The sequence below is a fragment of the Phlebotomus papatasi genome, chromosome 2 (genome assembly GCF_024763615.1).
Source record: "Phlebotomus papatasi isolate M1 chromosome 2, Ppap_2.1, whole genome shotgun sequence".
NCBI classification, from domain to species: domain Eukaryota; kingdom Metazoa; phylum Arthropoda; class Insecta; order Diptera; family Psychodidae; genus Phlebotomus; species Phlebotomus papatasi.
In genome coordinates this window covers 25,326,815-25,351,802 of record NC_077223.1, presented here as the reverse complement: position 1 = coordinate 25,351,802, position 24,988 = coordinate 25,326,815, and the positions used below count along the sequence as shown (strand labels likewise).

The 24,988-nt window shown below is 36.0% G+C and overlaps 2 protein-coding genes across 2 annotated transcripts; both read left to right on the top strand.

Moving 5' to 3' along the window:
• The first annotated feature begins 12,742 nt into the window (after window positions 1-12,742).
• Window positions 12,743-16,864, top strand: LOC129800292 (uncharacterized protein K02A2.6-like). The gene has a single exon (XM_055844571.1). The coding sequence runs from the start codon at window positions 12,743-12,745 to the stop codon at window positions 16,862-16,864; it is 4,122 nt and encodes a 1,373-aa protein (XP_055700546.1).
• A 1,635-nt stretch (window positions 16,865-18,499) lies between these two features.
• LOC129803218 (collagen alpha-1(IX) chain-like) lies at window positions 18,500-24,680 on the top strand. Its single transcript, XM_055849664.1, has 6 exons — window positions 18,500-18,678; window positions 22,305-22,720; window positions 22,790-22,981; window positions 23,238-23,309; window positions 23,634-23,894; window positions 23,951-24,680. The coding sequence occupies exons 1-6, from the start codon at window positions 18,606-18,608 to the stop codon at window positions 24,626-24,628; spliced, it is 1,692 nt and encodes a 563-aa protein (XP_055705639.1). The 5' UTR covers window positions 18,500-18,605; the 3' UTR covers window positions 24,629-24,680.
• Window positions 24,681-24,988: the final 308 nt, after the last annotated feature.

Sequence of the window (24,988 nt, the reverse complement as noted above, 5' to 3'; positions counted from 1 at the left end):
AATTTGTGGGGCAAATTTTGTCAGTCTTCGGATAATTTGTGACGTTTTATTCTCGCAAACGTTAAAAATATCAAAAAGACATATTTTTATAGGAAATTTATTCCTCTACAACTTTGTCGAAGATAATTTTTCTCTATCTGAACGAGAAATGTGCTTAAATTGAACTAATCCGTATTGATATATTCTGTAAGCCAAATATTCCAAAAATAGGGCTCAAAATTTTATTATTTTTTATTTTACATAATCCTTCCTCGAATCCCTTGAAGCTTTGTAAGTTTAAGAAGGTTCATGAAGGCTATCATGATCATATTCATGGTTCATGAAGCTGTGTTTATTCCTATTCTCACCTACGGTCATGAGTTTTGGGTAATGACCGAAAGTGTCATTACGTGTAGCGAGTGCAAGCTGTCGAAATAAGGTATCTAAGGGTGGTTAAGGGAATTACTTGTCAAGATCGAGTGAGGAACGTAGCCGATCGTGAGGAGCTAAAAGTCGAGAAGTTGCTTCTTCGAGTTGAGAGATCAGTTCTTTGATGGTATGGTATGTTCGACGCATGATTGAAGAAAAATTCCCCAGAACAGCTATATGAAGCCATTGTGAGGAGGCGTCGACCTCGAGGCAGACCTAGGACAAGGTGACTGAATCAAATTCAGGATCTTGTCTTGGAGCGCCTTGGGATCAAATCTGAACATCTTTCTGAAGTGGCAGAAGATCGACAGACTTAAGCTTTCAACCTTGATGTTAGTGATTGTATGTAACTTTAGTGTCTCTTTTTAATTACATGATGCGACACAGTTTTTGGCACACGGATCTCATATGGTAGGGGGAAGTGGGGCACCTTTGAAAGTGGGGCACCTTTAAAATTAATATTTTTTACCAATTTTTAAATAAAATTGAGCCTTATCGTGATATAATTTAGATTATCAATTTGTTTGTGCAGCTAAATTATATCAAAATAAGGCTCAATTTTATTTAAAAATATGTGAAAAACCCCAATTTCAAAGGTGGCCCAGTTTCAAAGGTGCCCCACTTCCCCCTACGTTTTTGGTAGAGTCGAGTGTCCTGATCAAGAATCTTTTCGTGGTTTTGCTCCTACACCTCACAATTTTCTTTCATAATGTTTTTTCTCCTGATTTATCTCATATTGTCAATTATTTCTGTGGTTATAGTGTACAGAACTTAATAAATGGGCATCCGTTGTAAGGTAAGTAGTTGTGCTTCTACTTGAAAATTATGATATATTTGAAAATAGTCCTTGGGGGCATAAAAAAATAAAATCTACCTAAAAAATTCTCAAAAGCGACAGATCCTACACAACTGTTGCAATAACTGTTGCATTGCTTATTTTAGTTTAAGTAATTAGAATATTATGAGGAAATAAATTTCATTTTTTCCCACCGAAATGGCTAATAAAGCTATGTACATCAAATGCTATTAATTTATCTCCCTTGCCTTACGTATCATCATCTGAAAATTTCAATAAAAATCACGATATTCGATGAATTCCCATGGTACTGACGTCATTGAATAAGCTTATGAAATTTCCCAAAAGCTCCCCTAATATCATCTTGATTTTCCGTGTATTTGGAAAGATCTACCAGAACAGCTCAAGCTTCATTAGCATTCACAATTCGCCCACAAATCACGAGGGAAATCCAAGAGAGGGCAAGGAAGTGGAGAAAAATCTTGACTGTGGGTGGATTAATGTTGGATATTCATATCTAGCATAAAGTTTCCCATGAGAAATTGAGTGGTGTATGAAATGAAATTCCTGCCATGTCTGATTGCCAATTGGCTTCCCAGCTCCTAAACTACATGACTTCACGTAGTACAATCAAATTGAATCTAACTGAGCTTTCTACTCTACCTTTTCTCAGGGAATTAATGCTATATAGCCCCTTCGATTTCCCTATCAACAGATGAATAGAGAAAAGCTTTTGCCATTGTTGGAGAAATTTGCACATGAATATGAAGAAAAAAAATTCATTACATCCCGAATAATCTAATTTCCGTTGAGGCGATACAAAACTTTTGCCGGTGGTAATTTTTTGTCATGACGGTGAAGAATGGATGATTTTTCCAACTTTTTCATCCTCAACTTCCCCTCTTTAGTCCCCCTTTCATACACTGAATTAGATTTACACCGGATTTTCCGTCATTTCCTTATCAACCATCCAATCGATAGAGTTTTCCTTGGGTGAACTTCCCGAGGATGGCATGTGCTTTTTCTTGGTTGGAAAAAAAATCACTAAAAATGCTGAGAAAAATGTGGCATCTCTCTCAGTGGAAGCTCTGCATCTGGAAAATGCATCTACTAAGTTTTTACCCAAAAAGTCTTTCTCGGCCGGATTCTCTTGTTTTCTTCTCGTTCGACCAGGAAACACCGTCGACAGCATCTTCCCGGGAAAATGTACTACACCGTGCTAAGGGGAGCGTCACCCCGGAAAATGATGTCAACGCTTGAGGTGTGGGAGTTTGTAATTGAATTAGCTTGGGTGGAAAATTCTTGGGCGCGTTTTTCGCGAAAATTTCACGTCATCACAGTGTTTTGGTATGTTGAGGTGTGGTAGGAGAACCAAGGACCATTCATTTCGTTTGTTGAAAAGCCGAGAAATTTCCTCAAGAGGTTTCATCTGCGTGAGCGATTCAGCTAGAAAAGGTGGTCGATTTCATTGAATTGATCATGCCGAATTTTCTTCCTGTTTAATTCAAGCCTTTAGGAGGAATTTCCTCAGTCATTTCCTAATTTGAATTACACCAATTAGAGGGAAATCATATAGGAGAGGGTGCTTTTGAAAGGATCAGAATTATTCCATGAGAGTAGGTTATGGAACAGCTCCAAAACAGATAATCATGCGACAATCCTACACGGAGAAAAATATTTCGTATAATTGTTCGTAAATGTTTGTAAATCTCCACTAAAGACTTATGAAATGCTCGTAAATCAGCCCGCTAAAAGTTGGTAAAAGTTTGTACTTTTTTCACAAAGATTGTCCCCAAGTTGTTGACTTTACGAGCATTTTTATAAATATTTGTTCGTAAGTGTTCGTAAAAATACAAAAAAAATGTTCGTAAAATTTTGTCATTTGTTCGTAAAGTCAGTAAAGTCTTTCCAGACAAATAAAAAACAATTATTGGTTTATAAAAGAACAAAAAATGTTCGTTAAATGATGCTATTACGAAGAATGTTTGTGAAAAAGTACAAATTTTTACGAACTGTTTATTGGGTTGTACGGTTTACGAGGATTTTCTAAGTTCCCAGTAGGAGTTCACAAACACTTACGAACAAATTTTACGAGATATTTTTTATCTGTAGGGGAGACTGGGCCAAAAAGTCACAAAACGGATATTTTATTTTTTTACAAAGTACTCGAACGCCCCAGAAATTTTTAATTAGCGCAGTTTTCTAGGAAATTTACCGCTCTTACAACTTTGTGAAAGTAATTTTCCTCTATTTTGTAAGGAAATACGTTTATCGAGCCGTTTTCTAAAAGGTAATTTTGTGACCATTCTCTAAAATGCTGGGGCAACTAGTATCAAGCATGGGATATTATTATATTTTTATTCGCTCTGTTACGGGATTACGTAAATTAAAAAAAATACCTAGATAACATATTTTCATAGGAAATTTATTCCTCTACACCTTTGTAAAACACCATTTTTTTTTAAATGAACGATAAAAACGATTTTCAAGGTATTTAAGAAAAAAAAACACAAAAGACTGCAAATCGTTTGACTAATATAAACAACAAGCGGCGACACATGGCATTGACATTTTTTTGCCGTGAGACATCATAAATTGTTTCGGTTTTTCTTACTTTTTGCTCCATACCTTTTGTTACTTTTTACCCCAAGTGGTCGTTTTTAATAAAAATATTTCTTGAGAGAAGAATCTTTGTAAAATTCTAAAATAGATAGCGGCTTCGTATTCAAAGAATCCAAGTCATTTTGGAAATAATCATCAGTGCATAAATTTTGAATAATAAGTAAGTATTAATTGATATATTCTTCAAGGAAAATATTTTAAAAATAGGGCTAAAAATTTTGATATTTTTTATTTTCTAAATTCTTTGTTTGAATTCGAAGAAACATACAATATCAAGAAGGTTTATGGAAGCTATTTGTGGTAAAAATTTGAAGCCGCTATCTCATTTATCTAGGAAGATACTGAATTTTGAAATTTTCAATTTGTGACTTTTTGCCCCACTCTCCCCTATATATAAACTCACAAGTTTTTTAGATAACTTTGGACTCGTAGTATGTTATTATCAATAGAAAACGATTTGTTAGAATGCACTAGTATTCATTACTAACGTACCGAATGATTATTCTGACTAACAATGATACATTTTTTTGGAAGAAGATAATAAATATAATTGAAAAAATAAATTCTTATTACTTTTTTGACAGGTTTAGTCCCAATGAAATGTAAAATATACTGTGAATCTAAAACATAAACCAGAGAAGGAACATTTTTATATGGTTTGATCATGGAGGTTGAAATAAACGGTGAGACAATGAACGCATTAAGGGTGGAAAAGATCAAAAATTAGTTGAAAATAAATTTAATTACTGTTCGAATTCAATTTCATTTGCTAATTTAGGCAAGTGATAGGCAAGATGACTATTTCGTTCATAGACACCTATAATCGAAATTAATCTCGAAATCGAATTTTCGAAGGACTAAGTTAAGCTACTTTTGGAGACTTAGGGTAAGTGTGCCAAATTCCGGCCAGCTTGCAATTTCGGCCACATTTTTTGTTCCTCTAATTTCAATTAATTTTTAGTTTTTGCGTACCCTAGCAAAAAATGACAAAAAATGTCAATTAGACGAACAAGATGATCCGAAAAAACATTCGAAGAATTCCGGAAGGGCAAGGAACTATGAAAATGAAAGTGGTCGAAATAGGCCACCAATATTATGTTAACAATTTTATTCATTTTAGAATGTATTAAGAATGAATATAGAGAAAATAAGGACGATAGACTATGTCCACAAGGTTCCAAGGAACACTCCTTTAAAAAAAACGTAACAAATAAATTCAATTTGTATTAAAAATATAACATTTCAAACTTGAGACTTTGGCAATTGCATGCAAATATGCCGAAATTTGGCACACTTACCCTATTTGTTAACTGATTTGTTTAAACTTGAATTTCTCTGGAAAGCCTTGAAATTTTCAATCTTGCTGCATCGGACTTAATCGGTATCGGTAATGATCGGTAAAGTACCTGTAATTGATTTATCTTTCTTGAATATTTTTCAAAAATACTTTTTACTTTTTCGAATATTTGATACTCGGCTAGAGGCCGAACGGTACGAGATATCGACTTCTATCCTGTGATGTACCCCATTAGTCGATATTTCAAAACCATATTTTTTGGTTTATTTCGATTTTCGGATATCGATATGCACTGATTTATAATACGTAATGTGTCGCATTTAGGGGAATGTTGGCATGGTTTGCACAGAGTGAATATTCCAACAACGCAAATTTTCTTTTTGTTTACAAAGAGGCAGTTCGTCATTTTTTACTCAGATAGTTATCAAGCTCATGAGACGAGATCAAAAATGGTAAGTCAGCTCTTTGCAAACAAAGAGAAAATTCACATCGTTTGAAGGTTCACTCTGTGCGAACCATGCCTACATTCCCTTATCATAAATTTTGCTAAGCAAAATCTTAATTTTAATTAGTTTTGTAATTTTGAAACAAAATTCGAACAAAAAGCTACATTTATTTTAGATACTTTTAAATTTTCTGGTTTTACATTTTGAGAAATCTTAATTATGGTTTTACATTAAATACTATAGTAATTTTCGATTGAAGGAAGGGTTCGATATGGAGCGAGTTCAATCTAATTTGCTCAATAATAGGCATTTCCTAACAAAACCACTCATCATAATTTTAAATTATACGCCCACTGTGTACCTCCTCCCTAAAATATGATCCCTATCGAAGATTGATTTTCTCATCTATTTCTTGATGGGGTAATTGACAAACCGGAAAGGTGTTTGATTCTGTGTGAGTGTGTGTGAAGAAGCCAATTGAGAGTTTCACCTCTTACCTGCAATTGAATTCCAGTCACGCACTCACATTTCCAACGACACAAGGACTTTTCTTCCTTCCGTGAAAATTTTTCTCACCAAGAAGCAAAATACGAGCCATTGGGAAAAGCTGCAGAGAAGGAACTTTCAATTGAAGATTGCAGGAAGATGTGATCTTAAAGCCGGAAAGAAAATTATTTGTGAGTCAAAGAAACTTTCTGATATTAAAAAGATTTTCCCAACATTTGTTTCACATAAAAAGAATTTGAAGATTTTTAAAATGAGCGTAGAGTTTTTACTGGAATTTCTGAAATGCTTATCCCTATTGAGGATAAATTTCTGAAATACACATTTTAAATTCCTTTGTAGAATGAATTAAATTATTTAGTAATGAGTTACTAATATTAGTGGTAACATAATTAGGTCAAATATAGTCTGTTTGGTAAGAATGTGACCTGCATAAATTACAATTGACTTCAAATATCGTACTATTTTCTTATGAACCGATAGATGGACATCACGATCTTAAATGCTTTGTCGTAAAATATTCAGTTAACGTATAATTCTAACCTCAAAAAAAAACGTTATCAGCCATGAATGTTTGAAGCGCGTCATCAAAAATTTCTCATGCAATGGCTGATAAATAAATTGTAATAAAATTGAAATTGGAATGAGTTGAAATTGGAATGGCAATAAATTAAATGAATTAAGCAATTTAAATAGTTAAAAAATATTGATTAAGGTAAAGTACCCTCGCTCGACCGGTTTCTCGTCATGACCGGCAGATTTATTTATTCAATTTATTTATATTTGCTATAATATTTTGCGTATGATTAACATTAATAGGTCAATTATTCTATGAATAATGCGAAACAGAGACAAATTCATTTACTGAGAGAAATCCGAAAAAGTTAAAATAACATTCCGGAAATGTTAATTTCACCTTGCGGTATTGATCCAAAATCGGTGGAAATATTACCATTTTTAGGTGTATTGTAGGTTAAAGTTACACTTTTCATGTTAATTTTACGCTTAAAAATGTGTAAAATTAACATTAAAAAGTGTTGATATATTTTTACACCTAAAAAGTGTTAAAGTTGTGAGGAAAAAAAGTTAATCGCACCCTCTTTTTTTTCTCAGTGTTGAAATTGATGAAATTTACCATAAAACATTCAAAAATTTACAGCTAGTTGTTTTAAAACATTTATTGTTTATTTTCTTGCGAAAAAAGTATTTTATTTAATTTATATAAAAGGTTTAATTAAAAGTGAAGTGCAATCATTCCTCTACAAGGTGAGTAAATCAATTTTTATGAAATAATAATATTTTAAAAAGAAATGAGTGAATTTTTGGCTGTTTACATTTTGCTCTAAAACGGGCGTTTTCCAAATCAATATTTCTTTCCGGAAATCGCATTGTTTAGCACTGTTTTACTATTTCAGATGCCGAAGGGAACAAAGGAAAAGATTCCTAAGAACAAACCTTATTCTAAGGAGGATCTAAAGAATGCCTTGAAGTGTGTACGAGATGGTTCTACCATAACCTATGCATATGCATCCAAAACATTTGATGTACCAAAGGCGACACTGACTGTACAACAAATTGTCTGGCAGATACCCGGAAGGGTGCCCCAATGGCAGGCCAACGACGCTTACAAAAGAACAAGAATAAGAACTTGTGGATCCTGGGATGTAAGGATGGTTGGCATCCCATCGGCAAGGAAAAAATTCTGGACAGCGTCAAAATCATCTGCGAGACCTTCAAAATTCCAAACTATTTTACGGATGGAAGGCCTGGAGATGCTTGGTTCAGGAATTTTCTCAAGCATCATCTAGAGCTCATCATGCTCAAAGTCCTCATTGGAAAGAACTATGTTTGCTTACTGCTGAAGATCTCACGGAATGGTTTCAGAATTTTCGAGAATATTTCACAGAACACGATCTGCTGATCATTTCACCAGACCGGGCTCTTAATTTTGACGAAAGTGCCTTTTTCTTGACACCAGAAGATGGAAATGTATTAGTCAGGAAAAGTTCACGTATTGTGCCAGCTCTTAAAAATTCTAGACCGAAGGAATGTGCCACAACACTCTTCATGGTGTCTGCTACTGGCCAATTTGTTCTTACAATGGTTGTTCATAAAACTGATATTACACAGAAGATTGCCGTTCACATTAAATATTTAATGAAATAAACCAATATAAATTTTAAAAATGTAATAAAAAATATTTTCTCGTTTTAATATGCTTTTAAATCGAGTGATCCAATTAAAAGACCATTTGACCCAATTAGCGAAGAGGCGATCCACTTAGTGCATGCTAACTTATTGCAGTTATTATCATTATTTTATAAAGTTTCTTTAATATTTTTGACATTTTTTTTATTATGTTCCTGAATGAAACGGTGAATAATTCTATGGATTTAGAAGTAAAAAAGAATTTCATCAGTCTAAAAACAAGCGTTTACGTAAGCACTCTACTGAAAACAATCCGGTTACCGCACCTTACCTCATTTTTAAGGATCCGACTTTATGAATTTGTACTAAATGCACGTGGTTTGTACTAAATGCAGATACGACAACAGTTGATGCAACTAACGTTATACATATCTAAAGCAAAAATATCAAATCCAGAAAGTCCTTCTATGTGAATCTACCCCAGTTTCCCCTATAACCAGAGTATTTTACAATCTTGTAAAGACATCATCATAAGAAATAGAGTTGAAATATAAAGCCATCATAATATTGAATAGCTCGCTCTCAATTCTTCAAATTATGAGGAGAATAAGCTACGAGAAATGCTTGAAGAATAGCAAACGAAACTCTTGTAAATCAGATAATTTGGTGAGATGTATAAATTTGTGGATTTCTTTCGCGCTAAAATTCAATTTCACAATTATTCCGCAAATGAGACTCCTTTGTCAGCGTCCCCCGAAATTCCATTTGCATTTTTTCTCTATGAATTATTCCAGCCATATAGCTTTTGCTTCTCATTTCCTCGGTTTTTGGATAATTTACAAAGAGGGGAGAAAAAAAGGAAAAGTCTGTGTGGGTGAGAAAATTCTATTTACCATGTGTATTTGAATTGGTTCATTAATTTTCTCTCTCTTTTGTTGCATCTAAGCAGGAAAAGTTGAAATAACAGAAAGAGAGAAATGAAAATTGAATTATTTGTAGAACATTCACTCGTGGAATGTTGTATTAATTTCCTTTGTTTCATTTTTAGAAAATAATTAATATATCCTAATTGAAATAGCAAAGGAATGTGTAGGAAGTTGAATTAATTTTGAAGGATAAAAAGCATTAATTCGATTAATTCTCTATTAGAAAATAGTTCTGATAGAAAATTAATATACACTAACTCAAAAGCGTTTCTTTTCCAGTTCTTTTCCTTTTTTTTTTTTTTGATAACATTCCTGAAATGTATTTTCACTTGATATGTCAAATCAGTTTTCTAAACACATTTAGTTTATGATAATATGACCCTCAGTAGAAATAGTAATCCAAGTTGAAGCAAAATTACCATCGGACTATTTTACTACTAACTAAAATAATAACATAAATCTAATGTAATCTTTTCGTAATTAAACTTCTGTATATAATTAGGATTCGGGAAGATTAACTATTATGAATATGGTATTGTATTTCCGACTCAACTAGCAAAAACTAATCTCCATGGGACGTAGATTCCAGTAAGTTTGGCGAATTAGTTGGTAGAGCCCTTTAAAGTCATACGACTGAAATAAGGAATCATCAAGGAGAAATACGATATCAGACTTTCTTAATCAAGCACCTCTTCAATTACTATTGATTTAATGCAGAAAGGTTATGCTTGGCATGTAAATTATGTCCTGACAAAAGTTTAACTCATGTGAGAAACAATTCTTTAATATCTCAAGTAAGGGCAGAATTACATTGACAGTAAAATGCTCGCCGTAGCCTCACCGTATTTCGTTAATTTACGCATTTTCATTGCAATTCTTGCACAAATTTTCCATAACCGTATTACCTTATCTCATACTCGGTGGAAATAGGTGAAAATAATATAAGAAAATCAAAGAAATAAAACGAAAATACGATAAACGGTGAGCAAAAAAACTGTAAAAGAAATTAATCGTACATTTCCTTGCTCATTGTTTATCGCATTTTTGTTTTATTACTTCAATTTTCTTATATTATTTTCACCTAGTGCCAACGAGCATGAGATAAGGTAATACGGTAATGGAAAATTTGAGCAAGAATTGCAACGAAAATATGTAAATTAACGAAATACGGTGAGCATTTTACTGTCAATGTGATTCTACCCTTAATTTATTTTAGGATTGATCTTGTTGTGTTTAAATGAACCAATACGTCTTTTCTAAAGAGTGAATTTTGTATTTGGGTACTCAGATTGCGTAGCCCCAAAAATCTTAATTTTGAAATAGAATACATACATATTTCCAATTGATCTGAAACTTTCTAAACTTTCCTTTCAGGAGTTTTGATTGTAACATTATTAAGTATTTTATCAATCACGTTTGGTCTCTCTAAAATTATTTTCAAAATTGAAAAAATATGGATATGTGATCTTACATCAATCTTCTCGAAATACCCTGCCTTTCTGGAACTCTTCAAAACATCTTTCTACAGAATCTTGTTTGCAGACTCGACGCTCTATTGTGGCACATAAAAAAAAATTTTTTTTTTGAAAAAAAAAAGAAGAAGAAAACCTTTGCAGTATGATTAGGTTCGTGTCTATTTTTTATCACTTTCTGGTATCTTGAAGAGAGTTTTTGATAACTTTATCTTGTTAAAAGTTTGTAAAAAAACATCTCATTTTCTAACCCTTTTTCAAGGTTTACGGAATCTTTTTATTTTACATTTCGCAAGCAAATGCAGTAATTTTAATTAAACCTGAAAGATTTACTCTTAAGCTGGATTCACATGATGAAAAGTTGCATAAGAAATTTTTCTTGGTAGTTCTCAATTTAATTCCCAATTGTTCCCAATTTCAAATCAAATGCGCGCGCGACAAAAATGAGCTGTCAAATAAAGTGTGCAGTGAGTGAAACAATTTTGTTTATTTTTCTGCCTGAAAACCCACAAAGGTGCGAAAAATATAGAATATGGGCCAGAGGAAGTATTCCTAGTGTACCCCCGGTGCCCCAGTGTGTGATATTTTGGTGAAAATTGTGTGCATAGTGCAGAAAGACGCGTGCTTTGAGATGTGTCAAGGTTTGACCATCAGTGTCATCAGTGTAGTCCTGGATGATGTTAAAGCATTCCGGAAACTTCAGGAGCAGCAGCAAAATACATAGGAGAACCACACCAGCAACAGAAGTGATCCTCCTAAGGTAAGTATCACCTATCACTAAAGCGATTTTAGTGATTTTGGGATATTTTTTAGACGTTTTAGAAGTAGTCCATGCGAACATTTTATCCAAACATACCCATGACCGGAAAATTCAACATTTTGAATTACTGAAGGTCAAAGATCAACCGATTTGAGGGCCCATTTTTCAACCGATTTGGTTTAATTCGGATTTTTTGGAAAGGTATTGAAATTTTGAACCTGCTGGATGCATCGGTTTTCATCAATAATGAACCAGTTAAGTACCGATTTCTGAATAATTATTTTCGGAATTCTTTTTTTTACTTGGCCTTAACCCTTTTAAGACGATTGGAACACCGGTGTCCCATAAAGAAAATCATTTTTTCTGACTACCTAAATATACTTTTTTTTCTAATGTTTGTACATAATTGCAAAGTAGAAGGTTGAAGGAATCTAGGATATTTTTTCCAAGTCACCAGCTATTTGCTATATAGTAAATTTTTAAGCTCAAAAATGACGAATTTTTAAATTCTCATAATGAAAATTAATTTTAATTATTTGTTTTACTCCCAATTTTTTAAGCAAAACCGTTTTGGAAAAAGAAACTACAATACTCAAACAAAATATTTTTGATTAGATTAAAACATATCATTCATTCGTATTGGCGGAAAACTTACTTAAATTTTTAGGCTATTTTTGCCTCTATTGCTCATAGAGTTAAAAAAAATACACCGAATCAGACTCTGTTGGATTTTATAATGCTAGATGTAAGACCTTTTACTGATTTGGTTTCTCGGTTTCATTTTTATTGCTGATTTTCAGTGCGCGAAAACTGTCTCGTCGTTAAAGGGTTAAGTTTGTTTCCGAGCGTAGAGGTTTTGCGGTAAGAGATATCATCTTCCGGGCTTCGATGAAAAGATTAAATTCTTAGTAATCCTTTGTGCATACAAAAAATATGCTAACGGAGAGGACTTTCTCGTGAGTTCGAACATTCCGCAAAGCTGGGACGTTTTGCTATCTCTTTTTTTTAAATCCTTTAAAAACTTTTCAAAGATCCCAGGATTCTAAAGAACAAGTATTTTAATGGTTTTTCAAAATCTAATGGATTAATTTGTTTTTAATAAGATAAAGTGCCCTCGAGTCGACCAATATTCAATATTTGAATGTTTTAATGGTGAATTTCTATAAAATTGTCACTGACTCGTATTTATTTATGAAACAATTGACCTATTAATGTTAGATCATACGCCAAATATTAGTGTAAATGTTATACCCGTATAATACAGTTGTAATGTTTCACACTAGATGTCGTGACCTCCGAGAACGTCGCACTCTTTTTGTAATAACTTTAGGTTAGTTTAGTCTCTCTTGAGTTACCAATGTAAATGGACGTGAATAAAGTTGGAGACAAAATCAAACAGGATTTCAATATTAAAGAAGAATCCGAAGTTGCTGTAGAACTCGAGGAGGGACTCAACAGTGGCGACGAGAACATGGAAAACGCGCAAAGCTCTCAGGGAGAGACGAGGTCGTTCTCTTTTCCAACCAATTTCGAGATGTTTGATGCCACAAAGGGAACGTGGTCAAGATGGCTGATGAGGTTGGAAGGAAGCCTCGAGTGCTTCGAGATCGCAAATGAGAAGAAAAAGAGAAGTGTAATTATGCACTATATGGGACAATCAGCATACAATAAACTATGTGACAGGATTCTTCCACGAACTCCAAGGGATTTGACATACAATGAAATTGTGTCAGAATTAAAGGAATGCTTTGACCTAACACCAAACGAAATTGTGGAGATTTTTGGATTCCAAAAAAGGGAGCAGCAGGAAGGGGAAAGCTGCGATGAATTTTTGGCAGCTTTGAGGAAACTTTCCACACACTGCAATTTTGGCTGCTCATCTTGTGATCATCTAAAAAAATCCATTCGCAATCAATTCGTTATGGGAATACGCAACAAATCCATTCAGAAGAGACTGCTGGAGAAGAGGGATCTTACTCTAGAGATGGCTGTGGACATAGCTAAGGCCATGGAGGCATCAGAGAAAGGAGAAGCAGCTCTAAAAATGACACCGAAAGAAGGAGGTGAAGTTTTGAAGCTGGATATCAAGGAACAAGAGCGCCCCCAACGCAGTACAATAGATGACGGCAAGGCAGCCCCCTCAAAGAAGTGTTTCCGGTGTGGCGTGAGTACACATTTCGCCCATGAATGCATTCATAAGGATAAAACTTGCTATTTGTGTAGTAAGACAGGCCATTTGGCACGGAGTTGCCTGGGAAAAGGGGGGGAAAAGAAGAAAGCTGTTCAAGAAAAAGAGAGAATGAATAAAGTAGAGGATTTACTATATTCCGATGGTAGGGCCGTAGATAAAATTTTGCTAGACGTTCAAGTGGAGGGGAAAATTTTGGCTTTCGAGATTGATAGTGGATCTCCTATTTCTGTGATTAGCATGCATGACAGAGATAAATATTTTCCTCGGGCGGAAATTTTTGCTACTAAGAGAAATTTTGTTGGATTTAATGGCTCAAAGATTGCCATTGTGGGCTTCATCAGAGTCTCTGTGGTGGTTCAAGGGCGCGAATTGCGAGGCATGCATCTCTATGTGGCAGAGGAGTCCTCAAGGTATCCTCTACTGGGCAGGGAATGGTCTCGACGAATGCACTGGTTGAATTGGAACAATATAATGTCGGTTAATAAAATTCAAGAAATGCAAATTTCCAAGAAGATAGAGGATGCTATTGAAGAGTTAAAGGTCAAATTCAGCAAAGTTTTCGAAGATTCTTTGGGAAAAATTGTGGGTATTGAGGCTGAATTAAAATTGAAAGAAGATGCGACGCCTGTTTTTCTTAAGGCTAGGCCCATTCCACTCGCGAAGAAACAAGCTATCGAAGATGAAATTGATAAGCTGGAAAAATGCGGGGCATATGTGAAGGTTAATCAGAGTAAGTGGGCAACTCCTCTCGTGGCGATTCCGAAGGCATCTGGGGCGGTAAGGCTTTGCGGGGATTACAGCGTCACAGTGAACCCAAATTTGATTATAGATAGTCATCCGCTGCCGACAGTGGAAGAACTTTTTTCGGATATGGCAGGGGGAGAGAGGTTCTCCAAGCTCGACTTGTCTCAAGCATACATGCAATTAGAGCTCCGGGAGCAAGATAGGGACGTGTTGACGTTAAACACTCATAAGGGATTGTATCAGCCGACCCGATTGATGTTCGGAGTTGCGTCGGCTGTTGTTATCTGGCAACGCGTCATGGAAACAATGCTGCAAGACATTCCTGGCGTTAAAGTGTTTCTAGATGACATTAGAGTCACTGGAAAAGATGATGAGGAACATTTGACGCGACTAACTGAAGTTCTTAAAAGACTGGACGAACGAAATATGCGAGTAAATTTTGAGAAATGCGAGTTCTTTGCTGAAAAGATCAATTACTGTGGCTATGTGATCGATAAAGAAGGAATACATAAGGACCCCAAGAAGATTGAGGCTCTTCAGAACATGCCAAGGCCAAAGAATAAGGATGAAGTTAGGGCGTACATGGGGTTTGTGCAGTATTATGGGAGATTTTTTTCGAATCTTAGTACAAAAATGAATCCGATCACCAATTTGCTAAAACAGGATGGTCTCCTAAAGTGGGATGACAAGTGTGAAGAAGCTTTCCAATCCATTAAAGAAGAAATGAGCAGTGAGACGTTTTTAGCCCATTACGATCCATCGAAGATCTTGGTTCTAGCGGTAGATGCAAGCCCTGTTGGAGTCGGGGCCTGCCTCAGTCATAGGTATGAAGACAAGACTGAGAAACCACTATTTTACGCCTCACAGACGTTGACAGATACACAGAAACGGTATACCCAGATTGACAAAGAGGCATATGCCATCATTTACGGGATAAAAAAGTTTTATTCGTATTTGTATGGTAGGGATTTCGTTCTTATTACGGACAATAAACCGGTTTCGCAGATAATGAACCCAAACAAGGGAATTCCTCAGTACACTGCTTTGAGGATGCAGCATTATGCTGCCTTTTTAAAAGGTTTCAATTTCACAATTGAGCATAGATCCACAAAATTGCATGGAAATGCGGATGGTTTGTCCAGATTGCCATTGCCAGTAAAATCGCAATTCGAAACTGATGATCCTGAAGTTGCCCAGATTAATTTAATAGAAACGCTTCCAGTGACCTGTAAAGAGATTATACAGGAATTGGAGCAAGAGATGGAAGTTAAGATTTTGCTGGAGGGATTGCGATCGGGAAAGAGAGTGTCTAAGGAACACAGTTTTGGCATTAATCAAGAGGAATTTTCGCTGAAGCAAGATTGCTTAGTTAGGGGCCTTAGAACGTATATTCCGCGGAAGTTAAGAAGCAAGGTTTTGCAAGAATTGCATGAGAGTCATGTGGGAACGAGCAAAATGAAACAGCTAGCAAGAGCATATTGTTGGTGGCCTTCGCTTGATAGAGATATAGAGGATCTCGTTCACAATTGCACACCCTGTCAAGAAAATCGAGCTAACCCACCAAAGGTAGAAATTCATCCATGGGAAGAAGCAAGCAAGCCTTTCCAGCGTGTACACGCTGATTTTGCAGGTCCTATTCACGGAAAATGGCTTTTAATCGTGGTAGACAGTTTTTCTAAGTGGCCGGAGGTAGCTGTAGTTTCGGATATTACGTCAGGGACAACGATTAGAGAATTGCGAAAAGTTTTTGCAACTCATGGACTTCCGGAACAGTTAGTCACAGATCAGGGACGGCAATTCGTTAGTTGGGAGTTCCAACAGTTTTGTAAGAATAACGGAATTGTTCATAAGATGGGCGCGGCATATCACCCTGCCACTAATGGTCAGGCCGAGCGATATGTTAGAACTATTAAGGAAAAATTGGCCATTTTGAAAGATGCGGATAGGGACGATTTGGAGCAAAAATTATCGTCAATATTGCTTAATTATAGGCGAACCCCCCACAGTGCCACAGGAATATCGCCAAGTGAGAAGTTGTTTGGCAGACAGATTCGTTCTAGACTTGATTTTATTTTACCAGGGGAAGAGAGGAGTGGCGAAAGAGAGAGAAAGTCTCTGCGGAGTAGACAGTTAAATGCGGGAGAGAGAGTTGGAGCAAGGAATTACAGAGAGGGTGGAAAGAAATGGATGTTTGGAACGGTTACGAAAAGATTGGGTTTATTGCATTATATTGTAAACATGGACAATGGGACTGTCTGGAAAAGGCATATAGATCAATTGAGAAAAGTAGGAAGTAGAGTAGGAACCGGGAACACATTTAATGATGATGAGAACTATTGGGAAGCTTCCGATAATCAAAGAAGTGCATTCGAAGAGACCACCACCGACAGTTCCCATAATGATGAAGAAGAATTTGAGGATGCTCTTGACGATATTCCTCACCAGACAGAAAATGATTTGCAGGCCGGAGCGACCGCGCCACAGCCCCACTGGGTATCTGAGGGAAGACCAAAACGTACTATAAGGCCGCCAGATCGTCTGAATCTCTAAGCCGGAATTTTCCAAGATTTATTTTAAATGTCAGATATTATTTGATGGACTTTTCAAAGCTCTTTAAATGCTAGTAGATTTCTTTTCTTAGGGGGGAAAGGTGTTATACCCGTATAATACAGTTGTAATGTTTCACACTAGATGTCGTGACCTCCGAGAACGTCGCACTCTTTTTGTAATAACTTTAGGTTAGTTTAGTCTCTCTTGAGTTACCAATGTAAATGGACGTGAATAAAGTTGGAGACAAAATCAAACAGGATTTCAATATTAAAGAAGAATCCGAAGTTGCTGTAGAACTCGAGGAGGGACTCAACAGTAAATATAAATAAATTGAATAAATAACTCAACCGGTCGTATTGGGGAACGGGTCGACTTGAGGGCACTTTACCTTATCTAATCTTAAGTGGAGAATCAGCGGTGCAATAGGTAAGACTGGGCCTTAGGTGGATAGATTTCCCGGTTCGACTTAACAGTTGTAAGTTCGAGTTCCGGCCGGTGTAATGATCTGAATGTCTGATTTAGACAATTTTCACAAACGAAATAATGCACAGCCTTCGCCCAATAACTCTTGGGAGCACGGAAAAAGCATCAACACTACGGGAAGGCGCTCCTAGGCGGTTTGCAATGGATTTAGCAGATTTTTCCAACTCGGGATATGACATTGTAAAATGATTTCGTTGTAATGCAAATATTTCGATACAATTGATAATAATATAATTCCAAGTAATACCTTTCCCAGAAACATATTACCTGAAATAGTACAGAAGTTAAGCCTTATGCTTAAACCTTAGGTTATTTCCAGTTTTTTTCTTGCAAATTGTTGTCAAATATTTTCTGTTTTCCCAGTCCAAAATCTGGCAAATGAATTTGTCTCTCGGGAGGGAATCTTCCATTTCGCCATAAACGACGAAGGTTAGTCTGTGCTATCACCTTGTGAAATTTGGTGGAAATACAGGGCTGAAATTGCCAGCTAGAAAATTAATTTGTATCTGAAAGGTGGTTTGGGATTGGGGAAAGAAATGGGGAGTGGGATTATCTCGTTGGTAATCATTGAAAAGATGTGTGAGAAACATTTTCATCACAATAAAAAGTAACGATTTTCGGTTGGAAGAATCCATGGAAGTGAGACAGATGGTCCAGAGGAAAAATTTCATACACCATTGGAGAGAAATAAAACACTATGGTACTGGGAATTCATCAGTGGAAGCAATCAAGAGCATATAAAGAGCCCTTATCTGGGATTGGGGTGAAGTAAGGGTGGCTTTGGGGGGGGGGGGGAGACGGTTGGGAGAATAATTTAAGCTCCAAACGATGGTGGAGAATGCAATTAACCTAATGCACTTTCTCTACGCTTGTCCAAACCAAAAATTTCTCAAAATAGAAAATTGGTGAGAGAACGAATGGGCTGGATGGTGAACATGAGGAAGTATTTAGGAGCATGGTCACTACTCCCACACATTTGTCCATCAAGGCCAATGGGAGAGTGTGAGAAGATGAGTATTCTTGCTAAAATAATTAACTGGCGAATTGTGTTGCAAGTCCAGCTAGTCAAGTGCTGGTGAGTCTTGTCCAAAAATTTTAATGGAATTACCATCTGTTTGATCTCATCTTTCCAGGCGAATAAAAGGCCTCAAATGTCTCAACTGAGAGACATTGCGGATCAATCGCACAGTTTCTTTCAAGTGAAGTGGTTCAGTTTCAATTTAAATTGGAGCATGAGATTGGATATTATTTCCCCAAAATGTCTCTAAATACCCTTCAAATAGTTTTTCCTGTGATTATTCTTCAGGCCTTGGTGATCTCTGCAGGAGCACGTGAGTATAAAAAAAATCTTTTCAGTATTAATCTACTTTGATATAAAAAATACTTCAGTCCAACAAATTCACTGAGTGAGAGAGAAATCCGAAAAAGTTAAAATAATATTCCGGAAATGCTTATTTTACCCTGTAGTATTGACCCGAAATCGGTGTAAATATTATACTTTTCAGGTGTATTAGGGGTTAAAACTACCCTTTTTCATGTTAATTTTACCCTTAAAAAGGCGTAAAATTAACATTAAAAAATGTTGATATAGTTTTACACCTAATAAGTGTTAAAATTATGAATAAAAAAAAAGTTAATCGCACCCCCATTTTTTCTCAGTGTTATAATAAAAAGAACGTCTAGAAAATATTCCATTATTAGTCAGTAGAAAAGACAAAATTGATCAAATATTATTTTAAAATCTATGTTGAAGTTGCCAAGATGGTTCATTTATTCAATTGAACTGGGTAGAGGAAGGCTTTCAGGCGTTACACACATTCTGGCTTCGAACATTTAATATTTTTTCCATATTTCTTTAATGAATCTGACCCATTTTTTAAGAAAATGTGTGACTTAAGACTATCCATTATGTGCCATTGATAGGTCAGATTTACTAAAGTAATAATGGGAAAAATATGAAATGTTCGATGCCAGAGTGCATGCGAAGCCTGAAAGCCTTACCCTAAATAGCATTTGTTCACCTAAATATTTATTAGCGTTGAGTATAATACTCCAGCAATGAACGTTAAAATAAAATAGTCGTATTACCGTAGGGGAAAGTGGGGCGCCTTTGAAATTGGGATTTTTCACCTATTTTTAAATAAAATTGGAGCCTTATAGTGATATAATTTAGCTCCACAAACAGATCATGAAGCTATTTTAGCTTTATTATTATTTTGTGCAATAATTACAAAGTTTTCAGCATTATTTTTGTGCTTATATCATTGTATAAGAATTTACAATTTATCTGGAAGCGTTTCGGAATTTTCCAAAAGAATAATATTTTGATGGGGAAAATGAGATGATAAAAATGTATTATTATACAACGGAGTGTAACTATATGAATATTCGATAATGTATTGGCATATTTGGACTTAGAAAATATTTTCTTCATAGCTGTTGTGATTATTCACAACGCGACCATACTTTAAGAATATCAGCGCCACACAAATAAAAATTTCCCAAACTTCCCCTCGGAAGAACAGCTGACTTCACTTTATAAGACTGGAGAAAAAGGTCAGATTCCAGGTCGGCATTACTTAATTACGACCACAGTTCTCATTAAGTAATTACGTCGTCATTACTTAATTACGAGGTGGAGGCGCTTGCACGTCTTTGGTAATCTGACCAGATTTTGACCAATTTTCGACCAAGTCAGCAAGTAATACCGACTACATCATTAAGTCATGCTGACCTGTTTTGGTTACATGGGTTGTGACTATATTTCGTAACAAAACTGTAAAGAAAACTTTTTGGTACAAACAAATATCTTCTCTAGGTACAAATTAATTTAAAAAAAAAATTGTTCCAAGGAAAACTTCTTCCAAAATTTTGGTCAGTGTCCAAAAGTTTTTACCGTGTATAGGGGAAAGTGCTTATGCTTCGTATGATTCCAAGCTTCGTAAGACAAACTTTTTCCTGATTATGAATTAATGTGATTCCCTAATATTATATAATATATTAAAAAAAAATCAAGCACTTTCCTCTGGTTTTTTTTTTATTAAATATGTTAGCGATTAGCCACATTTATTGAGAAACATAAGAACAATTTAGTTATTACGAGGATGGCGTCTACACACTACTAGATTTTTTTTTAAAATGACTTTTTAAAAAAATTCTGACGTTTCTGCCTACAAGGATAGGGGAAATTTTCTTTAAAAAGGCATTTAAAAAAAAAATCTACTAATGTGTAGACGCCATTAGGGTCGTATGAGGGATAGACACTTTCCCCTACAGAGCCTAGCATAATAATAAAATTAGTAACTGGAAGGGCAACTCTTGGCTTTCGCAGCCTTCGGCATAATTATGATTTGGTATTTATCATCAAATTTTTAATTTAATATGTCAAATAAAACAGCAAATAATTAAAAAAATGCATGGACATATGTTGCATTCACATACGTACATTTTGACATTTTTTATGAAAGGATTTTTAAAAGCACCAAATTTCATTTTGCAAACAATTTTCTTTATTAATTCTTGTCAGGTTGTGTTTATTTGATTTCAATAGACGGTATTTGCACAAAATATATCCAATTACCATTTAATTACTTGCACTATAATTCGAGCTCTAAAAATTAGTTAGCTCATAGGGTTATATATTTATACAGATCAACAAATCATATATAGCGTTTATTCTCTGAGTATTTAATTCTGTAGCGTAAATTAGATAAGTTTATAAATAAAAATTTAATGCTGAGATCATAACGTGTATATTTTGAAAAATACAGAAGTAATTTTTAGGATTAATTAAATCTCGATTATAGCGCTCCCTGTGTTAATTCTAAGAAGTTGTTATGTTTTGAAAAGTTGAAGAACTTGACGAGAGCTTTAAATTTCCATTGGAAGCATGTAATTCAGAAGACTGGAAGCAAAGTAATACAATTTTTATAGAAAATTTTATGTAAATATTGCATTTTTTAGACTATAGCGCCCGCTATGCGAATCCTGTAAATCTGATTTTATTTGCCACACAGTTACGTATTAAATTTTGCAAACTTTACATCTTGATAAATCTTTATAGCGATGATTACGCAGTTGATCAGTTTTTTAGTTAGAAGGACCAGAGGCTAATCGGTTATAGAGGTAATGTATCTGCCTCTTTAAGAGATTTTTCCGATATCATCAATAATCGGCACTCCAGTCTCACAAAGGTATCCCACCTGTGGATCCTCTGTGAAGATCGCTTTTACATACACATATTTACCATAGACAACTTTAGAAATGTACAAAACTGTCTGGCTCCCATAAACTATCTGCCTCGTGATATCGATAAATGACATTTAAGTCACTCAAAGAAAAACACTTATAACCAGAGCTTTCGGCATTAAGGTGGTTGTATTTTTTGACCATTTTGAATTATTTTTTCAAATGAGGTAACAAACTTTTGACGTATCAAAAATGATCAATGAGATATTTTTTCTTTAGTGCGACTACAGGAGATTATCAATATTCTTATGCCTTAGCCAGACACACTTACGACATAAGCCGAGAGATGGCTTAGTTAGTGCGGAACTGATGGTAATTTAGTCAAATCATTATTTTGATTGTAATTACATTAAGCTGTCCTTCGTCGTAAGTGTTTCTAGGACATTACTCGTTTGGTTTACATCACGAAATAATCCAAACACTCTCAGAAAACCATTTTGTTCTGACGAAATAAAATCAATATTTATAACTGCATTTAAATAATTTCTTTTAAGATTAATAGGTTTGCAAAACGAAGTTAAAAAAACCTTTTAAGTAAAAACACTTCCTAAAATGTCTGAGCCCCTAAAAAAGATATTTTATTCTAAAACTGATTTCGTAGAAAATTGTTAAGTAAAATGGTTTTCTATATATTTTTTCGTCTGCTGATTTGGAGTATTGTTTATAAATTGAATAGAAATTTGCAAAATATTAAAATTTTATTTTCTAGAGGACTTCTTTGAAGACTACAGTCCATGTGGTAGATGGCGTCCTGGCGATGCTGACCTTAACACCTTTGACTTCATCCGTCAATTTCAACTTGATCGCTCAGAAACTTACTATGAAGGAGTGACAAGAGTTGTAGGCTCAAGCCACATTCAAACAGCCTATCGTTTGGAAAGGGAATCCAATTTAACTTTGAGGGCTATTGATGCTTTTCCACGTGGATTTCCTCATCAATTCTCATTTGAGTGCACTTTTCGAGCACGTGAGGAGCTCGTACTTCCTTGGTACCTCTTTCACGTTACCGATTCTTTTGAGCAATCCCAATTGAGTGTTACTTTAGATCCGAGAAGGGAGCTTTTGCATCTAGAACTTCCAGATGTTGATGGAAATCTTCAGATGGTAACTTTTAGACATCATGAGGTGAGGGATTCAGGCTCTTAAAAAATGTACACCCTTTAGTTGTAATGTTCTTCCCTTGTTCTTGGGCAGCTTTTCGATGAGTCTTGGCACAAAGTAACTCTGGGCGTGGGGCACGATAGAGCCACTCTCTGGGTGGATTGTCAGCCGGTCCGTGGGATTTATGGGGATTTTGCCAACCAACTAGAACCCAGAGGTCCTGTTGAAGCTACCGGAGGACACTTAAGTGTCGCTCGTCTTGTGGAATACCCATCTACAGTGCCAGTAGGTGTCACTTATTACCCATCACTATTGAGATGCACTCGAGAAAATTTATACCATCTCCATCTCTGTCATTTCAGTCAACACCTCCTGTAAGTTCCATCACCATTAATCATCATTCCATTAACGTGTCATCAGGGGCGAGTCATCGAATATCTCATGTGGCATTCATTTCCACTCACTCACCCTTAAAATCCCCTTGTCATTCAATCAGTTTCTTTTGTCCAAAATATCACTGATAAATTGTATAAAATTCTAGATTGATCTTCAGTGGATGGTGCTTAGCTGTGATCCCCTAAGAGCCGAACGTCAGGACTGTGCAGAGCTGCCAGTAAGTTTATGTCTTACTTAAAAAAAGGTATTAACTTCTATCTGAGGCACTCAATGAGTCAAGTGGTAGAGTACTCGCTCTATGATGCAAGTGTCCCGGGTTCGAATCCCCTTTAGGTCACCAGGAATTTTTCTGGCGTTAAAGGTGTTCGTATTGCATCCAGTGAGCTTCATTGCACTTGATTCCACGGGCATGGGAGTGACAACCTCATCCCGTATAAGAAAAAATAATAATGCATGTCTAGAAATCCCCTTGAGGGAAGGCCTAGTTCCTTCATGGAATGTTGTTTTTTCTATTCAATTAAAACAATCTAAATCTCTGTAGAATATTCGAAATGTATCGTATTTGTCTGGACCTGGAAACATTCGGTCGGCAGAATGTCCGATTCTCTGCCCTCAAGGACCTCCCGGACTCAATGGTACAAGCGGAATGCCAGGATTGCCCGGTGCTCCAGGCAGTCGAGGTTTTCCTGGTATCCCTGGCAGAGATGGTGCGCCTGGTCAACCTGGTTCTCCAGGATTGGGAATTCAAGGACCAAGAGGTTTCCCTGGCGAAAAAGGCGAAATGGGACCACCTGGACCTCCAGTAAGATTAAAATTAAACCTTTTTTAAAAAGAATTTAAAAATAACTCCTCTAATAGGGGCCGTCAGAAGTAGATTTTCTGGGAGTTGCCGGAGCTGGTAGACCTTCTATTGTTGCAGGAATACCAGGGCTAAATGGTACAAAGGGTGAAAAGGGAGATCGTGGGGATATGGGTTTTCCAGGACCACCAGGGATGTTTTTCGGGGCGCTCGATGAAGCCAGGATTCGAGAGATTTGTGGAACCCTTATACGGGAGACTTTGATTGAGATCGCTGTGACAACTACTGGACCTCCAGGGCCTCCAGGACCACCAGGGATACCTGGAGTATCACGTGAAGGACCTCAAGGAGAACCTGGTCCACCTGGGGAACGTGGGTATCCAGGTGCCAGAGGTGAAAGAGGCTTTCCTGGACTGCCCGGGTTGCCTGGTGCTCAAGGTCCGCCTGGTGAACAGGGCCTTAGAGGAGAACAGGGCGAACGTGGCGAAAGAGGAGAAAGAGGAGAACGTGGTATAGATGGGGTAGTCGGTCCTCAAGGCCCAGAAGGACATGCTGGAATGCCAGGCCCTCCAGGACGAGCTGGAGATCGTGGAGAACCAGGAATGCCAGGAGTACAAGGTTCCCAAGGTCATCCTGGAGTCCCAGGGGTTTGTCCCGACTGCTATAATTACGCCGTGGCTCCTCATCCTTACTATTATATGCAGCAGCAATCTAAAGGACCTAGCATGAAGGGTTAAGAAATTATTTTTGAGTCGCAAAATAAATTGGCTTTGTATCTTTTGCAGCAAATATTTCCTTTGCATTTTTTTTTAATGTGATTGAGTCTTTCGAAGGCACGGGAGAATGTTATGGAAATTCTAACTAAGAAACTAAATGGGTAATACGGTGGAGTCTCCACTTATGGATGTTAAACACCTATGGACACCGTGTAAAAATCTTAAGTTCTTACGTAAAACAGATTTCGAAAAGTTATAAAATTATTAGTTTATGATGTAATTAACATTTTTTTGGTTTTTCGAAATCTGTTTAATGTAATAATTTGAGATTCTTGCGTAGTCCATAAGTGTGTATAATCACTTAGAAAAAAATGGGGGTGC